Raw genomic sequence first — 21,378 nt, 5'->3', positions numbered from 1 at the left:
TGTTGCTGTCCTTCCTCCTCTGCCCCAGAGCTGAGACTCCTGCATCCCCCTCCCCCTGCCCAGTCCACTCTCTAAGCACAGGTCGTCATCCCTGCGCTGACAGGTCCTCTGCCTCTGTCTCCCCACTGCCTGAGACCAGGCTGGGCACCTCAACCTGGACCTCAAGACTGGCAAGGGCTCGCAGTCTCTAGATGCAGGTTATCAGATCTTCATCTCGGGCACACACCCACTAGCCATCTCCACAGTGTCACAGGATAGGTCACCCCTGTTCTGTCTCTAGCTCCTGCAAGACCCAGAAGAGTCCAACTCCTCTGCAAGGCCTTTCTCCAAAGCTGGTCCCATTTGTGAACTCCTGCGGTCCACAGTGTTTACATTGTCCGCTAGGCTTTCCACTGTTTTAAAGATCCTTGTGTGTTCGCACATCTGAGTTTTAACCCTGGGGATCTAGGACTTATTTTAGGACAGTGCTGCCCAACAGAAACATAATGTGAGCTGTGGATGCAAGTCCCATATGTAATTGCATTTTTTGGTAGCCACATTTAAACATAGGTAAAATTAGGGCTGTGGCTGTGGCTCAGTGGTAGAGCACCTGTCTAGCATGTGCGAGGCACTGGGTTAGATTCTTAGCACCACATAAAAATAAATAAAATAAAGTCCATTGACAACTAAAAAATGTTTTAAAAAATAAAAATAGGTAAAATTAAAATATATTATTGCCAGACTCTGTAGTGCCTGTAATCCTCGTGACTTGGGAAGTTGAGGCAGGAGGATTGCAAGTTTGAGGCCAATCTCAGCAACTTAGCAAGGTCTGTCTCAAAAAAATAAAAATAGGGCTGGGGTTGTGGCTCAATGGTAGCATACTTGCTTGGCATGTATGAGGCACTAGGTTTGATTCTCAGCACCACATATAAATAAATAAAATAAAGGTCTATCAACAACTTAAAAGAAAAATCTTAAAAATAAATAAATAAAAATAAAAAGGACTGGAGTTGTAGCTCACTAATAGAGAGGCCCTGGGTTCAATTCCCATCAATGCAAAACAAAACACATACACACACACACACACACACACACGTCTATATTTTATTTAAATTAGCATCTCCAACACATTGTTTGAACAACATGAATAGGTGTCAATGAGCAAGCTTTCTGCATCCACTGTGTATCACAGTTTGGCACATCTTCCTGGGGACCAGGCCACAGTTGGAGGCCCAGTCACCCTCTGTGGCCAGTGGCTGTCCTGTGCACAGCCGAGTGTCAGCACTGGGTGACTGTGCGATGCACATGAAGAATGCTGCCACCGAGCAGGGTCTGGCACAAGCTTCTGCCCTCCACTCTGTCCTTCCTGCTCATCGTGCTCTTGGGGACTTTGCTGGGCAGTGGTCAAGTGTCTACTCCAGGGCTGTGCGGTCAGTAGGATGCTGTGCACCTACACACTGCCCATCCCATAGCTTTTAAACCACAATGAATGGAACATCTGTGGAGTCTAAGAAGCCTCACATTCAGCTGTCCACTCTCCCACCGAACACAGTATGAATGTGAAAGTCCAGCTCGGGCTCCTTCTCTGGACTTTGGTTTCATCTTCTGTAAGTGGGGTGGCCACACAGGCCTCAAGAGCACTGGAGGAGAAAATGAGGTGCTTCCTTGGAAATCACACCTACACCACTGTCACTACCACCACAGAGGCGAGTCCATTCATTGGTTTGGATGAGCTCATTCTGGGAAAGACAAGTATTAAACTAGATTGAAGAACCAAGGTTCAGAAGACCTTTTCCAACAGGATGAGATGCAATATTCACAAATCAAAGTATTACATACAGGGTCTAAACATCCAGCCACACAAGAATAAGTTTCAGACTAACTGTAGCCTATTGGAACAGAGATATTTATGAATTTGCCTAAATATAACTAGGAACAAAATTATTTAAACACCTTTTTATTTTGTTACAATCTTCATATAGACATGCAAAGGGCACAGGAGGATGTAAAGGACGGTTGGAGCCTCTCTTGGAACTGCTGAGCCACTGCAGACTCACTCTTCTGTGTCCTTCAGAATCCTGTGCCCAAACAAGAAGATGTCACTCATCCCTTCTCAGCCTTAATGCATGTGGACAGGGACAGCTACTCCCCTGTACAGCCTACTTGGGAAGGGGTGAAGTTGGATTAAAGTTCACTATTATTCAGAAGTGGATGTGTTAACTCCGAACTTTGATTTTAGACTTCAAAAGCAGTAGGTGAACAGGGTGGCACCGGAGTCCTTCGGTGCCACCAGGAGGGCGGACAGATCTGAGATCTCTCCTGTGGGCACTGCCTCTCAGGACAGCTGCTCACACTGGTCCTGCCTGGGGGAGTGGTCAGGGAGGCAGAGGACAGAGGTGGCTGCAGGACCACAGGAGCAGGATATAAGGATGTGCAACCTGAAGAATGGACGTGGCAGGTGAGGGACTGGTTGCCAAGGGGGCAGGCACAGTCATTGGGGCGACCTCTGTAACCAGGGTTCTGTTACTTGAGCAGCACATTTGACTAAGTAAAAACTTCTGTGGAGGTGAGGAGAGGTAATAAATGCTAAATTGGAAGCCTCCTCCAGGGGCAATATTATTTCTAAAATTAGAAAAGTTGGACATTTTAATGGGCTTCTCTGAGTCTGCCCCTCCAATCATGTTCAATGTTTAAGGAACAGCTGGTGTACGCAGGACAGAAACCATTGCTCTGCTTCTAAAAGGCCCTCGTTCCTTATCCCAGAGCTACTGTCTGTATCTTTGAGCCTGGTAGTACTGCTTGGCACAGAGACTGTGGAGGAGGGAGGGAGGTAGGAGGGAGCCAGGAGGGTGGGCAGGAGTGAGTGGCCTTCCTCTGCAGGTTGCCTTCCCTTCTATTTCACAGGCTCTCCCCGCTTTGACATTCTACTTCTCGAGAGTCCTCTATCCCACTGTCCCATCAATCCCCCTGTTCCTACTTCTTCTGCAGGCTAAAGGTGTGTTTCATGTGTTCTCATCCTAGGTCCTGCACCAAGTGGAAAATGACCAACGCAGACCAGAAAGTGAGCATCTCTGTGGCGGGTACCATTCAATGTCCTCAGCTCCAAAGAGTATGTTCACAGGGACTTCCTCTGTTTTCCAGGTTCTTGTGCTCTAACTGCCACCTAAGTAACAGTGGCAGGGTGCTTGCCTAGCAGGTGCAAGGCCTTGGGTTTGATCCACAGCACACCCAAAAATGAATAGAAATTTCTACAGAATTTTTGTGACACTGGTTAAAACTATTGGTTTAAACCTGAACAATTATGCAACAGCACACTAAATATAAATAAATAAATAAAAGGGGTGTTGACTGCCAGTCCTCATGGATGTCAAAGTATTTAGTGTGCTGTTGCGTAATTGTTCAGGTTTATACCAATAGTTTTAACCAGTGCCACAAAAATTCAGTAGAAATTTCTATTCATTTTGGGTGTGATGTGTTGATATCAATATATATCTACCCCACTGAGTACACTCCAGAATTGTGAGGCTGTCATCTACACTGTCCTTGTTCCTTCTGTCCGGACACTGGGATCTTATGCTGTTACCCAGCTAGCCCTACCCCTGCTTCCCCATTCTCTGGAGGATAGGCTTCCAGGTGTTTTGAAGTAGCTTCGCAGATCCACACCTCCTACCAGCCAGCTGGAGTGATTCTGCTAGGTGCTGCAAGGTGACAATGGAAGGGATTCCCACTAGGGTGTGGATGGCAGGTCAGAATGCTTCCTGTCCTTCCCCTCCTTCACTCCCACACGGGCCAGCTAAACAGGTGAATGGATGAATACCAGATGTTTAGAAAGGCAACTAGGTAATTACTGGAAGGTGAGGCCCAGAGAGTAGGTCGGAAATTCTGGCAAAGGGTGGGGTGGGAATCCTGAGTGCCCTCAAATCTCTCTGTCTGGGATGGAAATGCTCACCCAGTCTTCTCCATCCCTAGGGTCCATTCTGCAGGACTTAGGGTCATTTTCAGACCTTGGTTCTGGCTGGGCTCCATGGGTGGTAGATTAAAGGGAAGAAAGTCCTTCAGGACTAGACAGTGCTTTTATGTTGGGTGTCCGAAGCTCTCAGCACACTTTGTAATTATGCTCCTACTGAATGCATTTAGGACAATCAAGTCCCTTTATAATTAGGCCCCACAATCATGGGCACTCAAGGCAGACTGTATGCTGCCGCGGTTTTCCACCAGCAGCTGGGCGGCAGCCCCCCGTCCTCGCCTTCCCTGCCTCTCACCTGATTATAACTGCCTGTCACTTTTACTCTTCCTGGAAGGGGCAGAGCCTCTCTCCTCTCCTTTGCTGTGACGTGCTGTTTATTTTTGCCGGAGTTGACAGTTTCTGAGAGTTAATTTCTTCCCGCATTTCCTCACATTTCAATTACAATTATTCTCCTGTTCATGGCAGGACTGAAAGAATGTTTGCTGGTGTCCTGGAATTCCCAGAGTCCTGGCTGCTGCGGTGCGGGGACACTGCCATCTGTCAGAGGTCCAGCGAGCCCGTCCGACGTATCCCTGCTTGCTCCCCTGACGTCCAGCCCGCACTCCCGCACCAGCGGCCTCCTGGGTCAGACCTGGAGCTGGGGCCCAAGCAGTCACCAGCAGCTTGCGGGCTGATCCTGGAGGAGCGGGGCGGGGTCCGGGCTGCAGGCGAGCTGGACACTGGGCGGGGTGCGCCGAGGCGGCGCTGGGCTGGACCAGGGGTGGGCGGAGGGTGGGGCCGCTGCCGAGACCAGCCGGGTTGCGGGGCGGGCACGGGGGCGGGGCCAGGCGGGGCGGGACGGGGCGGGGACCTCGGGTGCCCGGGCCTCGGCCAGGCGGCAGCGCGTGGCCGGCCACGGCGGGATGAGCGGGGCCGGGGCGGCGGGCGCGGCAAGCGCGGTGCGGGGGCTGCGGGTGGACGGGCTCCCTCCGCTGCCCAAGAGCCTGAGCGGGCTGCTTCGCTCGGCGGCGGGCGGCGCGGCAGGCAGCTGGCGGCACCTGGAGCGGCTGTACGCGCAGAAGTCGCGCATCCAGGACGAGCTGAGCCGCGGGGGCGCGGGCGGCCGCGGGGCGCGGGCGGCGGGACCGCGCGCCAAGCCCCCCAACCTGGACGCCGCGCTGGCGCTGCTACGTAGGGAGATGGTAAGGGTCTGCGGGGCGCGGGCGCCGTCGGCCCGGCCGTCGAGGGAGACGTCCCCGCCGCCCGGAAATCCGCGCCCCTCTCGCGTGTCCCCTCTGCCCACGGAAGACGCGCGCCGGCTGGGCGGCTTTTGGAGGGTAGCCTTCGACGCGGCGCCCGCTGGCCCCCGTCGTGTGGCGCGAGGCTCGCCCTGGAGGCGTGGTGGCCTAGGGTCTGGGGCTGCGCAGTGGGGGACAGTTCCGGAAGGCCGGGGTGGTGCGGCCCTGGCCCTCCCCTGCGCCGGTCCCTAATCCGATTAGCCGGGGGCAGCGGGGGGCCGCAGTTGGAGAAGCGGCTAGGAGTCTGCAGACCCGAGGTTGTGGTGGTCCTACCGTCGGGGCGGAGCCCGGTGCTTCCTCGGGTGGTGTCGGGCCCCGCAACAACCGGATTTAGTTTTTCTCAGACCTGGAAAGTGTAGTAGGTGTTAGTGGTACAGGGTGACCACGAAAGCAGAGTAGAGATTTGGGGCAGGGAATCTCACCCTAAGCTCTCTGTCCCAGGCTTAGCCGGAGGAACTGGGACAGAAAACTCCCTCCTTTCTAATCCTCTGTCTGCCCTCGGAGCCCCTCTGGTCTGTTCTTACCTCAGTCCAGTGTTCCCTCTCCTGAGCCAGGTTTCCAAAGACTGAATTTGCCAAAAAGTTGTTAGAGGAATCTTTAAGTAAGCATCTGATGTATTTAACATTTTGCTCAGGAGAATTGAATTTATGCATAGTTTCCCAGGAGCATATCTGTTCTGAAAAGGCTTAACTGAATTCAGAAAGCAACCTTAGCACATTGTAATCAACTAGATATTGTCCCACTCTGCAGCTGGCACTGAAGTGATTTCTGATTCTAAAAAGATTCCCTAAGCTTTTTACTGAACACTTGTGTTCCACACCAACCACTTTCATTTATTTACAGACATTAAGTGTCACTGGTATGACTGCATTTTAATGAGACACAGGGGCCCCTCTGTGTTTACAACCTGAACTGTCACTTAGCGAAGCCCTTGGGATAAAGGAAGACCCACCCTGGTGTTGAAGTTCCTTTCTTGAATGGGAGGCAGGAAAGGCTCAGGGCCACTCCTCTTTAAAGCTCTGGTTTGTAAACATGCTCCCAGGGGAGTCATGCTGTGGTGGCTTGGGAGCCCACTGGCCATTCTAGAAAGTACTTTCCAGGTCCCTCCTGGTGTGACTCAAGTACAGCTCAACCTCATGATTATGCCTTGTACCAGAGCTCCTCTCCTAATGAACAGCTCTCTCTAGTCTGTCTGATATTTAGCTATGATTAGGTTAGGTATTTCAAGAAATGTCAGAAGGTCTTTAAAAGTACTGTCTTGGGAGCTTTTAAAGAGGTTTACTGACCTGGGGCAGTGGGGTCCCAATGGCCGACTCATGCTAAGGCTCCACTGGGGAGTTCTTGCCAAACAAGAAAGGGAGTTCACTCCTGAATCATCTGCAGAATGTCTGTGTTGATCCATTTAATTTGAAGGCCTGAGGTCAAAGCTGTGACAAAGGACATAATTGGATGTCTTGGGAGAATGTGACCAAATGCTTGAGGAAAAAGCCCCTTGCAAACACAGAAAGGAGGCGGAAGTTGGGGAATGGAGAGGGCTTCTTTTCAGGAGGATTGCAGTCCTGGAGGTGTGGGGGGCCTGGCCACAGGGGAGAGGAGCCCAAGGAAGGTGGCAGTAAGCTGGCACTTGTGAGCTGCAGTTGGAGGAGAGTGCTCAGAAGCAGGAGGGCACCCTCCTGGCTGCACTTGGAGGGTACAGGAGGCTGAGCTAAACCTGGGAGGCTCCTGGGGAGATGGCTCAGGTGTGCATAGGAGGGTTGACTTCTACCAGAAAACAATTCTGTGGGAACCACTATTTGGAAGCAGAAGCTGCAGGAATTGCAGATAAAGTGTTAGGGTCTGGAAAAGTGATAAAAAGGAACCAAAGATGACAAGCTTTTTAATGGAAAGTATAGTTAAGCAAAACAATGAAAAATTGCAGTCATAGCACTGACTGATGATTGTTGCTAATATTTTGGGATATCTCCAGTATAGGTAAAATATTAGTGCTTTCTGTACATTGTTTTCCTACTCGATCCATATAATTTTCCATAGAATTGGGACTTATATATTATTATATTTCTTATTTTAAAAAGAAGAAATGAGGTGCTAACCCTATTTCCCATAAGCTCACAGGTCCCTTTAGGTCTGCAGGGCTCCAAGGCCCTGTTTAATTGTGGTATTGTACTGTCCACACACTAGGATCACCTTGTGCTCGCCAGCGTGTTTTGGGAGGTACCTTTTGCAAACATTCACCAGGCCACATCTGCCTTTGTATGGCAGCAGTAGGAGCCACTTGAACCTTGGAAGGCATGGCTCCCAGGGATAGTTTGGAGGAGTGGCTGCTTCTTTTTCTGGGGAAAGGTGGCAGGCCATTGTGCCAGTGTGTTAGGTGTTTGAGAGTTTCTGAGTGTGGAGCTGGAGGTGCAACAGAAGACCTAGGCCTGGGTATTGCTGAAGAACTGGTGGCGGCTGAGGGAGCAAATGAAATCTCAGAGGAGAGACAGGGATGCGGTGGGTGGAGCCTGGGGAGCTGGTTCCTGGGCTGAGAAGGTAGGGCTCGCCTCAAGTGGCAGAGGGCTCTGACCCATGCTGGGTGACACCTTGAGCGGCCCAGGGTGGTGGTTTCTGCTCCAAGTTCCACCACTCCCTGTTCCAGCTCTCTTACATCTGTGACTTCTCTATCACTGAGACACTGAGCTGTCCAGAAGGACCCATTTGGAAAGCTTTAAGGGCCAAATGGTTGCTGCCCTATAATAGCAATAACTGAAAAGACACTCTGGAAAATATTTGCTGTTATTTTTACACTAGAGAATATTTTAGATCACTTTCAACCTAAATGGGTGAATGTCTATAAGGTATTCTGGAAGATTTGAGGACACGTTAAAGAGCCTCTGACACCTGGTGGTGTGGCATCTTTATGGCAATGTGGTGAAGACTCTAATAATAATAGAACTGCAACCTGCACTAGCTTTTGAAAAAGGAGAGTCTTATGAAAGGTCTGGACGTGTTCAGAGAAAGACTGGACCCGCTATCCACTGAGGTGTTCTCTTCGCCTCCCTCTGCTACTGTAGTTCTTCCTCTGGAACCTGACCCCTGACAATGTCCATGGTCAGTTTTGGCCACAGTTTAGGACAGGACCATGTGGACAGGACAGGTTACTGCACAGGACCAGTTTGTACAAGCTGCAGAAGGATGTGAGGCAGCCTGGACAGCCTGGGCCAGCTGCGAGGAATGAGGCCAGGAGGGGATGTTCTTAATGGAAGCCGTGTGGACAGGACTGTGTGGACAGGACTGTGTGGACAGGACTGTGTGGACAGGACTGGGTACTGGGCTATGTGGACAGGGCTATGTAGAAGGACTGTATGACAGGTCTGAGGACTGGGCATTCCCCAAAGATAGGCCCTCAGATGAGGTCATAGGAATATACTCTGAAGATTTGAGGCTCCAAAGGATTGAAAAGCTTCTCTGTGCCTCTGTACACTTGTGTCTGCTTCCTCCCCACCTGTAGGGTACTGGACAGTCCGCTCCTGGATTCACAGCCTTCCCCCTTTCTGCCACATGTCAGGGTCACAGTGCTCCCAACAGCCACAGCCCAGCCTGCGCTGGTTCTAATGGGTGTTGCTGTAGCTCTCTGGGGTCAGGTGGGCAAGGATATTTAGAGCAGGCTGGAGGAGGGAACCCTGGCCTTCCCGGGTTACGCCCACCATGCAGCAGCAGGACCAACATGAACCTCACAAGACACCGACTCCCTCCGAGAAGCCATTTTCACATTCCCATGGGGGAAACTGCACATGTACACTGCAGACCTCGTGAGTAGGCAGCCAGCCCTGAGGCTGGCGGCAGAGGTCTGCCCCTTTCCAGTGCCACCCTTTAGCAAGAGTCCCACCTCCATCTGCATTTTCCCGTGAAGATTGTGAGTTCCTTCCGTGCTCCTACCTGCAGATGCTCAACACTGGGATTGTCCTTGAGGTGGTGCTCTGCCTCAGATGCTGGAGGCAGGAAGTCCCTAAGCCTGCCTTACTGGCTACAGCATTCACTAAGACATGTGGCCTGTTCCATTTTGGGAAATACTGTGTTCACTTCCTTGATTGGCCCTAAGAGCCACAAATGGCCTGTCTTGCAGTTGTGGGCATTCTGAATCTCCATTTGTGTGTGTTGCAGGGAAGGGCCTGGGGAGCAGGGAGAGTATTTGTCCTCTGACCAGAGCTCCCCAGTTGAGGAGGGTGAGCTCTGGGACTGCAGAATGCCTGGCCTGTCCCTGCCAGTAGCCCATATGCCCATGGAGAAGGTGATGAGGGAGGGGGAGGATGGGGACCGGATGACTAGAGATTAGAAATGCAGAGAGGGGTATCTGGCATGTTCCTGAGTGGTTGACTAGATTGATGAGACGGGTGAACAAAAGTCCTGTTTTTATTTCCAATAAGGTCAACACTGACAAGTATGACCTTTATAACCACAGGAGGGTCTTTGGGACCCTCAGTTGTAGTTAGAATTGGAGGTAAAATACCCAAGTTAAACAAGAGGGGCATTTAAATCCCTTGCTATCTGTACATCTGAAGTTTGTTACTATAGCACATCATGTACCTGAAGAAGGGACTTAAGAGAATGATCACAGTGACCTGAGGGTTGGAGAGATGGGCCTCACATTCTATTGTGAAGGGCAGTTTTGTAAAACTTAGGAAACTGAGTGTATGCCCTTTAATTTCATTTCCTTTTAAAGCCCTAAAGTGGCTTCTACTGAATAGCAAGTCAGAGTTGCAAGGGGGCTTTAAATATGGGTAACTGGGGTCTGTAGCACAATTACCTTGTCTTCCTGCTACCTATGGACTCTTCCACCAGCAGGGACATACGCTTGCCCTGGGATTAAGAGTGGTCTAGGTCCATTGGCCTGATCAGTGGGCTTCATTCTTGCCATCATCACACACATTTTAAAGCTTCTACAGATTAGAGGCCGGGCCTGGGAGGGATCAAGAAGATGACGACATCCTTCTCCCTCCTTGCCTCCGCACAGATATCTCACATTTCCAAATGTGTCTCACAGAGGTGGTCACATGAGTGAGGAGCAGTACTTGTAGGTTGGTGCATATTGGTGGTTTCTTTTAATAATAGTCAAGTAGTGACAGTGCTGAACAGTTGCTGAAAACACCATGGAGACATTCTCACGTAAGGACCTAGAAACAGTGCTCACAGTGGAAGTGTAAGCTATGGGACAGGTCCCACGAGTTTGTACCTGTGGTACAGCAGCCAGAATCCAAAGTAGACATGCAGGGTACCTTAAGGGACAGGCCTGCGGTGCTACAGGTGGGTATCTTTAGAACAGGGGTTCTTAGTATGTGGTCTGGGGACTCCTGGGGGTTTCTGAGGTCCTTGCAGGGGTCCATGAGTCAGTTGTGGTCATGGTGACAAATGTGGCTTTTTTGTTCTCATCTGAGGACATGCACTAGCACTTGGAAGATGAGTGTAATTTGGCTAACCCATTTCCACATTTTTCATATGACTTGTGCTAGATACTCCAATGTCCACTCAGAGCGCAAGACTGGTGGTTTCAGTGTAGCAGGATGGAAGTTGGTTGGAGTTCACAGTCCCCCGCTGGCATAGAGAAACACAGAACAGGCAGTTAGAGGAGGCTGTTACATGGATGCTTTTTTCTTCTCACACTCACGCACACGCACACGCGTGTGCACACTGGGCCAGATTTTCTTCATTTATTTCGACCAGAACACGTGTCCCAGAGGACCAAATGAAGAAGCAGATGAGCTGGACATTAAAAAGTATTTACAAAAATGTTACTGTTTATAAAGATTGTGCTGGGTTTGGTAGCATGTGATGGGTTTATTATTTTTAATGGATTAATAAGTATTTTATATGAAGACACAAATTGGTGTGAATATACTTTATATACAACCAGAGATACGAAAAATTGTTCTCTTTATGTGTAATAAGAATTGTAATGCATTCCACTGTCATATATAAATAAAAAGTTAATTTAAAAAATTCAAATATTTTTCTAAAAAAAGAATTATGTTGTATGTAACCCAGTGATTTTTTTCATTATATATGCAGTATAATTTTTTTTGATCCCAAAGTAATCTGCCCTGTAATTGTGGCTACTACTTTTGTACTATTTGTTCTGTTCTTTAAGTAATCACCAATAATCTGCGTTTTAAATTGCCAGTTTATGGTCTTCATAGATATACTTGCATTTTTTCTCTGTTAATTTTCATCTTTATCCTGTAAATTTGGGGAAAGTCTTTCAAATTGTTCTCCATATTATCTCATCAATAATTTACTTTATATTTCTATAAAATTACTTTTATATTATTTCCTAAATGTTTTTCAGATCCATATAATAGATCATTTTTGGAATTAATGTTTTCCTTTGAATCTTTTGTATATTGTTCAATATACTTGATTCTGCATTATATTTTCGTAAGTTCTAGGTTATCTGTGTATTTTTTCTTTTAATATGAATTTAATTGCAATCTCTTAAAGATTAGCAACAGATAGAATAAAAAATAAACATAAAAAAAGGTATAGTAAAAAAAATGGCAGTTGCTTTTCTCTCTGTCTAGGACAGAAGGAAAGGAAGCAGGCTTATTTGTGCTGCCATTGGAGATAACAAGAGGGGCTTACGAGGATCCTGTCCTGTGTCTCTGGACGTCATCAACCTAAGTCAGCAAGCAGAAAGGCCCACAGATGGGGTAGGGGTGTGACAAACTCTGAGTTTGTCCTAATTTGGGGGCTCAGTCACCCTGGCTTCTCTCGTCAGAATCACCATGTTCTTCTCAGGCTAGTCCCACCCTGGTGGATGACATGTCCACAGGAAGTGAAGCTGACCAGGGGACGTCCGTGTGCTTCCACCTGTGGGAGCAGGCTGCAGTCGTGGAGGCCCAGGGGAATGCAGGGCAACCAGGCGTTTGTTTCTAACCAGTGTTGGTGGCTGGATCAGTAGTCCTTCCCTGCTACATCAACACCAGTCAAGTCCTCCTCTTTGCTCTCCTTTTCTAAACAGTACATAGGTCAACACCCTTCTGTCAACCCTAGTTTACCAGGAATCAGATTACCACCAGGTAGGGCTCCGCCTCCTTCAGTCACAGTCCAGTCCTGTGGACATACACTGGGCACCTGGATTAGATTTTGAGCATTTGCTACATCTTTTCTAAACCATCTGTGTATGCTTTCTTATTCATCGCATTTCTAAAAGGTAATAGTAAAGGGTCTCTCGTAAGTTAATACCTGTAGAAAATCTAGAAAATTCAGAAAAACCAAAAGTAAAAATTGCAGTGATCCCAGCAGTTTGCAGAAGTCCTGCTAACCTTGGGGCTTCTTGCTTCGGGTCTTTCTACAAGTGGACCAGGGTCCTGCAGATCTGGGGTAGCTCCTGCTCTGCTGCTGAATGGCCACAGGCCAGGGTCCATCTTACTAGAATCAGTACTGCCTCATAGGACAAGGACGAGGAAGATATATTTCTGTACAATAGAGACTTTTTTTTTTCTCTCCAACAAAACCTTAGCTAATTCAAAGATATGGCATATTTTCAAGGCTTTGGATAGATACGGCCAGTCAGTTCTCCAGAAAGGGCTTGTAGTACTTGGTCCTGCTAGCTGTGTGCGTCCACTGTGTGTTTTCTTCTTATTACTAGGAGTTTTAAACTCAAGAGAAATGTGCTTGTTGGGGAAAAGGCTAAGCAGTGCAGAGGCTGTAACAGGGACAAGTGAGGCTTCTTCATCCAGTGCCACATCTCAGAAGTCCTGACACAGCTTACACATGTGTGTACGTACGTGTGAGCCTTGCACGTGCCCCTCTTAGTGGCCTGTGGGGCTGGACGTGCTCCTCAGCTGCACCCCACAGACGGAACTCCCCCCTCTGGCATGGTGCCTTAATGTGGTTGTATGGTTGTGCCAGCCTCTGGACCTGGCGATTGCAGCGTGGGTGGAGGAGTCATGGAGAGGGTGGGTTCCCGGTGTGACCCGCTGAGACCAGCTGTCACCTCACCAGTTGCTGCCGTCTCCTGGTGTGCTGGCCTCAATTCAACTCCACTGTGATGGGGAAGAAGTCTCTTGTTTGTATCTCTTAAATACAAATATGAATTGCCCCAACTTTTATTTTTAGTTTCTTTTCTAAAAGACACCTTAAAGTTTTTCATGAGTTTTTTTTTAATTTTTTTTTTTTTAGTTGTAGATGGACACAATATCGTTATTTATTTTTATGTGGTGCTGAGGATCGAACCCAGTGCCTCACGTGTGCAAGGAAGGCGCTCTACTGCTGAGCCACAACCCCAGCCCATGTTGTTGTGGCTAAATGATAGAGTGTCCCCTGTCTGGGTTCAATCCTGGTCCTGGAAAAAGAGAAAATAAAAATCTTCCTTTTGTCGCCTAGTGGCAGTGTCTCTACTGTGTCTTTCACAAGCTGGGAAGAACCCCTGCCCCCCGCAGCCCAGGAAGTGTTCAGAGACCTATGGGGACCCTAGCTGGGAGCCACTTCCCTGCCTGAAGCACACTCCTGCTTGAGCCTGTGCCACGGTGAGGAGGCAGGAGTCTGGCTCAGAACGGTGGGGCCTGATCGTGGGAATTCTGTGGCTGAGGAGCCTCCTGTGGCCAAGGTAGCAGGGTGAAGGGAGCCCCACGTGGAAGTGGAGAGAATGGCCAGGAAGGAAGCAGGAAGCCTGGACAGGAAAGAGGAAGGACGCCAGCAGCTTACAGCAGTGGATGCTAATTGGTTGTCCCATCTTGGAGTCTGGAATTAAGGATGTATATTGCAGAGTCTGACAATTCTGTATTTTTCTTTTAATGAGCCTTTCTGAATTTCAAAGCTCATGCTTTCGGAAAAGAGCTGTATTTTCCGAATCCAGCTGTGGATGAGGGCAGTGCTTCCCCCCCCCCCCCCCCAGTAGCTAGGACTGCACTGTGTCCATGGGCTAGATTTTGGGCAAGTTCTTGCTCTGGGCTGTTCGTTTCCTGTAGTTTGCTCCTGGGATGGCCCTCTCTCCCCTCTTGTGCCCCAGACCTCTGCTGGAGGAATCTTGGCATCTGCTGCTCAGGCAAGAGGTGTTCTTTGATGCCATGCGAACTGTGCGGGCACTCAGAAGCCGGATGCTCTCTATAGGAGCACCTCAGGGTGCACTGGGCACAGAGGGCTTCCTCTTCAGCTGATGCTTCTATGACTGCCTTGGGGTGTGGCCAGGATCTCTGCACAGCCCATGGTAGGACTGGCCAGGCTACTTCTGCAGCCATACAACCTGAGCTCTCTGTAGCCGGGTGTACACTGAGGCACCTGGTATCTGCATGTCCATGCTTCGAGCTCCAGGCTGGTGGCTGAGGACTCCCAGAAGGATGTGAGTCACTTCCTTAAAGCAGCTTGACCTGTGGCAGGAGGAAGGAGACCCATCTGCACACCTGGAGCATAAGGTGGAGAACCAGGAATGCTCCAAGACATCCCAGGAGGAAAGGGCTGAATACTGGCTGAGCCAGTCACTAGCAGCGGGGTGCCGTTGCTGGGCCAGGAGGTCCCAGAGGATCTGGCTTGTGTGGAGCGGACACCTGGGGCTAGTCTGAGTGAAGGGGCCTCAACCTGACTGGTGCATGTGGGTGCAGTGGCGAGTAGGGACACAGCCGAAGAGTCATCTGACCATGATGGAACGCTGCCCAGCGAGTTCCCGCTCCCTGAGAAGATGGAGTGACCTTGTTCAGCAGCCAGCAGGAGGTGTTCTGACAGGAAATCAGGGCTGCCCCCATAGCTATTTCTAAGGATTTCTGCTAAGTCAGGGAAGTCTGGGTGCCTGGAGATGTTGCAGGGTGTGTGTGTCCTTGCTGGCGGCCCAGTGCTTGGCGCGTGGTCACCTGTGTTGCAGGTATGGACAGGACAGACCTGCATTCCTAGGCGGGTAACACCTTCCTTTCTAGGCCAGTGTCCCACCCATGACAGGGCAGCTTTGAGTCATCTGGTACTATGGCACTGAGAAGTCCCGGCACCGTCCTCTGCTTCCAGCTCACTGCTGCCGGCCCACTTGGGGCTCCGGGCAGACCTTGGAAAGCCTAGAACCACCTAGAACCACACCTGTGTCACAGGAGGGGAAAGGCAGAGCCTTCACTCACCAAGGGGCCGTCTCGCCTTGGAGCCCAGGCACCTGCCTCTCCCAAGCACACCAGGTACCCTGGGAGGGTGGAGGTCAGCACGCTACTGGTGATCCTGGGTGACTCTGGTCTGCCCTGAGGTGGGAGTAGAGTCTCGCACCCTTACCCTGATGGTGTCAGAATCACTCAGTGGAAGCAAGCCTTGTCCCTAGTCTTGCTAGTGTGACTCTGGGTGGGTGTGGTGTTGCTGAAGTTCCATTGTTCCCTCATACTAGCCCTAGAAGAGGTCAGTGCTCTGAGGCTTGCCGAGTCAGGATCTGTGTGCAGGGCTTGTATCTTGAAAGGAATCTCCGGAAGCAGGAGCCAGTTTGGAGGAAGGACTTGGTGGTCAGCAGACCAGAGCATCCTGTGAAAGTAGTGGCAGGACCCGAGGTACCTAGTTTGGAGAGATGAGTTAGCTGGTCTGTTAGGTGTAAGGGTGTGGACTGAACCCCGCCTCCAGGTATTTAAAGGGTGGATAGGAGAGAGCAACAAGGTGGTACCTAACACCAGGGTGCTGGAGACAGGACCCAGCACAGCAGGGCTTTTGGAGGCCTCGACTCGCTCGGAGGGTCAGCGTGTGGAGTCAGAGGCAGAACATCCAGGTCCTTTCAGACCGGGGTCTCCAGGTACCATGTTGCTGGTGATTTTTATCCTGTTTGCTACGCTGACTGTCTCCTGCCCAGGGTGACCCTGGGCACTTCTGGGTGCCCGGGCTCCTTTCCCACCCAGTGCTGCTGCTCTGCTCTGCTGGTAGAGCTGCACATACACGCCTGCCTCATCACAGTAGGAGGGCAGGGCCGGGCACTCTGTCCACTGTTGGCAGAGTGCCAGCGGGCAGTGTTCAGTCTGCTCTTCTGCTCTTTGTAGCCTCAAATGCCATCCTGGGAGCAGTGTAAATGTCAGTGGCTCAGGAAAGACAGAGGCCTCTGTGTGGAGATGCTGGTTCTTGGCAGGGATGGGTATCAGTCACCGGTGAAGCTCCAGGCCAGCACCGCTCTTCCTGACGGGTATGCACACCCAGGCTTCAGTAAGGAGGGCAACCTACCGTGTCTGACCCAGATTTGGGGGCTTGGTGCCCCCAGGCTTGCCATTGGCTCACCTGGGAGGCTGCCTGAGGGCAGGCTGCCACTGGGCGGAGTCGCTTCTTAGGACAGTTTACCCAGGCACTGGGTCTCATATTTACAGACCCACTGAGGGTGTGGACTTAAGCAGAGAAAGACAGGACTGGGCCTGGGGGAGGCTTCTCCAGGAGTTCTAGGCCCATGAGGTGCCAGAGTGACAGCAGGACGGCCTGTCTGAAAGTCTAGAAGGTTGCCCTTGGGGCTGGTCAGACACAGCTCCTTTCTTATTTCTTTTTCTGTACGAGGTTGGACCCAGGGCCTTAGGCACATGAGAATAGACAAGTGCTCCAACTGAACTACGTCCTCTGCCCTTTTTATTTTATTCAAGATAGGGTCTTGAATAAAGACCCAGGCTGGCCTCCAACTTGCAGTCTTCCTTCCGTAGTCTCCTCAGAGCTGGGATAGGTGTGCGTCCCCACAGCTACAGTGCTATGTCTGGTCTATTCAGAAGCCAGCCAGAATTTGCCTGGTGGCTGGGAGTGATTGAAGGGTGTAAAGAATGACCTTCAGTTTAACACCCAATCTCATCTCAAGAATATCGATTTTTAACTGGGCTCCAGCTTCCTTTATGAAAGTCAGACTCTTACCTGGAGAATCTCGTGCTGGGTAAGGAAGCCATTTTTGCATGCCATCTGCCTCTTTGTGGGCTATGTCCATGTGTAAGGGGCCTTAGCATGCAGGCAGTGTCTGTTAATGGGGACTGGGCTTCATATAGACCTCCCAGCAGAGTCCAAGTAGCTGGACTGGGAGTGAGAGAGGATGCAGGGCTCCCCTGCTTTATGCATCTTTAGGGCTGTCCCCTAGGTGTGGTCAGCGTCGCCCGTGGCTTCCAGCAGCCCCAGCTGCTGAATGGAGCTATGTGTTGGGCAGGGTTCCTGTATGGTTCCTGAGCACACTGAGGATTCAGGTGTACTGGGCTCCCCTGCATTTTCAAGCACATGAAGAGCTTCTGTCTTGGATTGATAGAAATAGTTCCTTTCCTACCCTAGCTGCCTTCCCTGGGTAGGCAGTGGGAAGGGAGGAACTTGAAGATGTGTCCCTTATTCGGTTACCACTTTTTTTTTTTTTTTTTTTTGGTACTGAGGATTGAATTGAACCCAGGGGTGCTTAACCACTGAGCCACATTCCCAGCCATTTTGATTTTTTGGTGCTGGAGATTGAACCCAGGGCCTCAAGCATGCAAGGCAAGTGCTCTACCAACTGAGCTATGGCCCCAGCCCCCCAGCCCTTTTTTAAAAAACATATATATTTTTTTAGCTGAGTTGCTGAGGCTGGCTTTGAACTCATGATCCTCCTGCCTTAGCCTCCCGAGCTGCTGGGATTCCTGGTATGTATGTCCCCAGTCACCACTTGTTTTTGTGGAACGTGTTTCCAGGGGAAGCTGTCAGCTGCATCTTACCGGGCTGCTGCTTTTTAAAAAAATTTTTCATTTTCTTTTTAGATATATGTGATGGTATTTTGACATACTATACATACATGGAGTATATTTTACTCTAATTAAGATCACATTCTTGTGATGTACATGATGTGGAGTTACCCTGGTTGTGTATTCATGTATAAACATAGGAAAGTTATGTCTAATTTTTTTTATAATATATTTATATTTTATATTTTTATTTTATATTTATGTGGTGCTGAGGATCGAACCCAGTGCCTCATACATGAGAGGCAAACACTGTACCACTGAGCCATAACCCCAGTCCCTATAAAATATATTTTTAATATCTTTATTTTTACTTATTTATATGTGGTGCTGAGGATCAAACCCAGGGCTTCACACATGGTAGGGGAGGGCTCTACCTCTGAGCTATGACTCCAGTCCAAGTTATATCTAATTAATTCCACTGTCTTTCCTATTCCTGTCCCCTCTCTTCCCTTTATTACTCTTTTGTCTAATCCAATGAACTTCTGTTCTTTACTCCCTACCTTATTCACATACCAGAGAAAAATTCAGCCTTTAGTTTTTGGGAGGAATTGGCTTATTTCACTAAGCATGATCGTCTCTAGATCATTCATTTACCATAAAAAGTCATAAAGTCATTCTTTTTGCCTGTGTGTGTGTGGAAGGGGGGGTACCAGGATTGAACCAGGGCACAGGAAAACCGAGCCACATCCCCAGACCAATTTTGTAGTTTATTTAGAGATAGGGTCTCACTGAGTTGCTTAGCGCCTTGCTTTCTGCTGAGGCTGGCTTTGGACTTGCAATCCTCCTGCCTCAGCCTCCAGAGCTGTTGGGATACAGGCTGTGTTCCACTGCGCCCAGCTCAAAGTCATTCTTTTTTATGGATGAGTCATATTCCATTGTTACTGGGTTTCTTCATGGTCAGCCGGTTGTTTGGGGAGGGATCCCACAACTCTGGAGCAGAGGGTGTCTGGCCTCCAAGGGTCCTCTGGTAAACCTGGGGCTGAGCTGGTTTGGAGGTGGGTGCTGCAGGGTGGCTGCATTCCAACCCCGGGAGCTGTGACTGCGGTGCTCAGATCCTAACATACTGACAGGGAAAGCAGACGAGGATCTTCTGAGTCTGGTGGCTGGGAGGAAATGACCTGTGGCTTGGTGTGCCTGGTGCAGCCAGCTGGAGTGCCACAGCAAACTTCGCAGGCTGGGCTCACCACTTCACAGTGGTGCTCCTCCCCAGGCTGTGGGTGGGCCTGACACAGGAAGGTGTTCTCCAAACTGGAGACCCCAGTCTCCGCGAGATATGGCTCTGTTTCTGTGTGGGAGGACTGAGCTGGCCTCGGCAGATAGCTGACCAGGCGTGCTGACTTGTTTTGCCTCCTGCCTTCCCTTAGGTTGGCCTCCGGCAGCTGGACGTGTCTTTGCTCTGCCAGCTATACAGCCTCTACGAGTCAATTCAGGAGTACAAGGGTGCGTGCCAGGCGTCCTCCAGCCCTGACTGCACGTGTGCACTGGAGAACGGCTTCTCTGACGAGGAAGAAGAGGGTTTCCAGGACCAGAGCTCCCTCCGTGAAGGCCAGGATGGAGGCCCTCCTGGGAGCTTGCCCCTGCCTGTGCCCCACCTCTCTGGCAGTGACTGGATTTTAGAGTCCATCTAGGGCCTCGGGTGGTGGTGGCTTCAAACTGGACCCATTGTCAGCATCTGCTGCTCTTCTTGCAAAAATGTGTTTAGCCTGTCCACTGTGGACAGTCCTTGGCCACGTGGGACTTCAAGGGGAGTCCATTGCTGCGCAGTGGTGATCTGCTTGAGTGACCCTGAGGTGCTAAGAATGCTTTGGCAGCTTGTGTTGGGTGCAGACACCCCTGCTGGAGGTTCTTGGGACAAGAGGCCCTGCAGGAGGCCTGAGTCACTCCTTACAGACAGGTCACTGGCATCTCCTCCATGAGGGTCATGCTTCCAGTTGGGGATGGATGAAGCCATTCCTCTGCCCTTCCCCAGCCTAGTCAGCGGCACTTCTTACTGTTTAACAAGTGGTGGAGCCTCTTTGTTCAGCTTTATTTTCATGCTGCATCACTGATGGTCCAGGTAACTCCACGGAAGCCTTTTGTCAAGAAGGCAAACATTTTCGCCTCAGCCATCATGGCGTTCTCGCAGCCTGCTAGAACTTGACCATTTTGTCCCTCTGGTGTAGGAGGAAGGAAGATAATACCAAGATACATTGAGTGGGAAAAAAAACAAACCTGGGCAGGCCAGTGTTTGCATAGTCCCTGGATGGTGACTGTGTTCATTTTAAATGACCCTGAACATAAACTAGTATGTGGGAAAGCAAACCACTTTCCCCTCCAAACAGTGGTTATCTTGAGCCTTCATATATTTATTAAAATACTTTATGAGAACTACACTGTTAAACACGAGGATAAAATGCTCAAACTGTGTTGTGTGTTACTTTGTTCTCAATGCAGAATCCAAAGCAAAATCCCCTTTCATGACCAGAATGCTAGTACAAACAAACATGTGGAAAGAAAAGCAGTGTTTCTTGCTGTTAAATGCTGCATCTCGAAACAGCTTCCATCCTCTGTCAAGCTTCAGCAGCCCTCTTATTAGTAACAGGCCGCCATCTGCAGCAAGGTCTGGACTTTGTCCAGTCCCCTGCCTTCTTCCTTCCAGTGTGATGAGTGCTCACCGGTGCCTCCTTCAGGATGATACTGGGAAGTACAGCCTGACTTAGGAGCAGAGCATGCCAGGCCTCAGGAACTGGGCCACACTGGCAGAGGGCACCCTGCTCAGTTCCTCTGCTGACAGTAGTTACTGTGAAGGGTGCCAGTAAGCTGCCTTCACCCTTTGACAAGATGATTCTTCAGGGACAGGAAGTCAAAAGCAGCAGGTCCAGTCACCTGTGGGATCCTATTTATCTGAGGCTGGCCCTTCTTTACCATGAGATAGCACTTAGGTCAGTCTGACCATGTTGAGGGTCAACTGGGAAGCTTCAACAAGACTGTGCGGGCTTTGGCAGCACCCCTTGGCACCCATGGTTCCTTGGCAGGTGGTGCCTGTGGATTGTGTGTCTCTGGGGACAGAGCTCCTCTGCCATCTCTGGAGGGAGCCGGAGCCTGTCCTCTGGAGGGCAGTGCTCCAGTGCAGAGGGGCAACCCATGGACACTCATTTATCTTAAGTGGACTGGGATCACCAACATGCCACCTTTGTTTCCAAAGTTATTTAATTCTGCTTTATAAAAAGTCACACAACACAATAAAATGTTTTTAAAAGTCAGAAGTCCTGGCTTGGAAGTCAGGACCACAGGGGCAGGAGAGAGGGCAGGGCAGGAGAGGGAAGTTGGGGGATTCAGCACGACTGGGAGCATGCAGTGAGGGTTCTGACCTTGAGTTCAAGGCATAGCCCAGGGACAGAAGGTAGAGGCTCACCTCTGGGCAGGTGCTTGCTTGGTGTCCCTGCTGGGTTTGTCTGTGCCAGGCGTCTTCTGGGAAACTGGGAGGGGTTCAACAGCATTCTTTGGATGTTGCAAGGGAATCTTCAAAGCTGCG

At 50.1% G+C, this 21,378-nt stretch overlaps 1 protein-coding gene and 1 long non-coding RNA gene across 2 annotated transcripts; one reads left to right on the top strand and one right to left on the bottom strand.

Annotated features, from left to right (window-relative positions):
* Positions 1-1,063: 1,063 nt before the first annotated feature.
* On the bottom strand, positions 1,064-4,710 carry LOC144367287 (uncharacterized). Its single transcript, XR_013426608.1, has 2 exons — positions 4,242-4,710; positions 1,064-2,057 (listed from the first exon to the last, which is right to left on the bottom strand). It is a non-coding gene; the product is annotated as an uncharacterized LOC144367287 (long non-coding RNA).
* Positions 4,711-4,792: 82 nt separating this feature from the next.
* Positions 4,793-20,265, top strand: Fam89a (family with sequence similarity 89 member A). The gene is made up of 2 exons (XM_078023039.1): positions 4,793-5,127; positions 19,229-20,265. Exons 1-2 carry the CDS (start codon positions 4,849-4,851, stop codon positions 19,490-19,492), a joined length of 543 nt encoding a protein of 180 aa, XP_077879165.1. The 5' UTR covers positions 4,793-4,848; the 3' UTR covers positions 19,493-20,265.
* Positions 20,266-21,378: the final 1,113 nt, after the last annotated feature.

The sequence above is a fragment of the Ictidomys tridecemlineatus genome, chromosome 10 (assembly GCF_052094955.1).
Source record: "Ictidomys tridecemlineatus isolate mIctTri1 chromosome 10, mIctTri1.hap1, whole genome shotgun sequence".
Taxonomy (NCBI): domain Eukaryota; kingdom Metazoa; phylum Chordata; class Mammalia; order Rodentia; family Sciuridae; genus Ictidomys; species Ictidomys tridecemlineatus.
Note: the sequence above shows the minus strand (reverse complement) of the source record. Positions and strands in the feature narration are given on the sequence as shown.

Excerpts from the sequence above, each read along its gene's own strand:
- Fam89a (XM_078023039.1), top strand. The coding sequence starts at position 4,849 with ATGAGCGGGGCCGGGGCGGCGGGCGCGGCAAGCGCGGTGCGGGGGCTG. Across the intron at positions 5,128-19,228 it reads CGCTGCTACGTAGGGAGATG|GTTGGCCTCCGGCAGCTGGA; the intron begins GTAAGGGTCTGC and ends GCCTTCCCTTAG.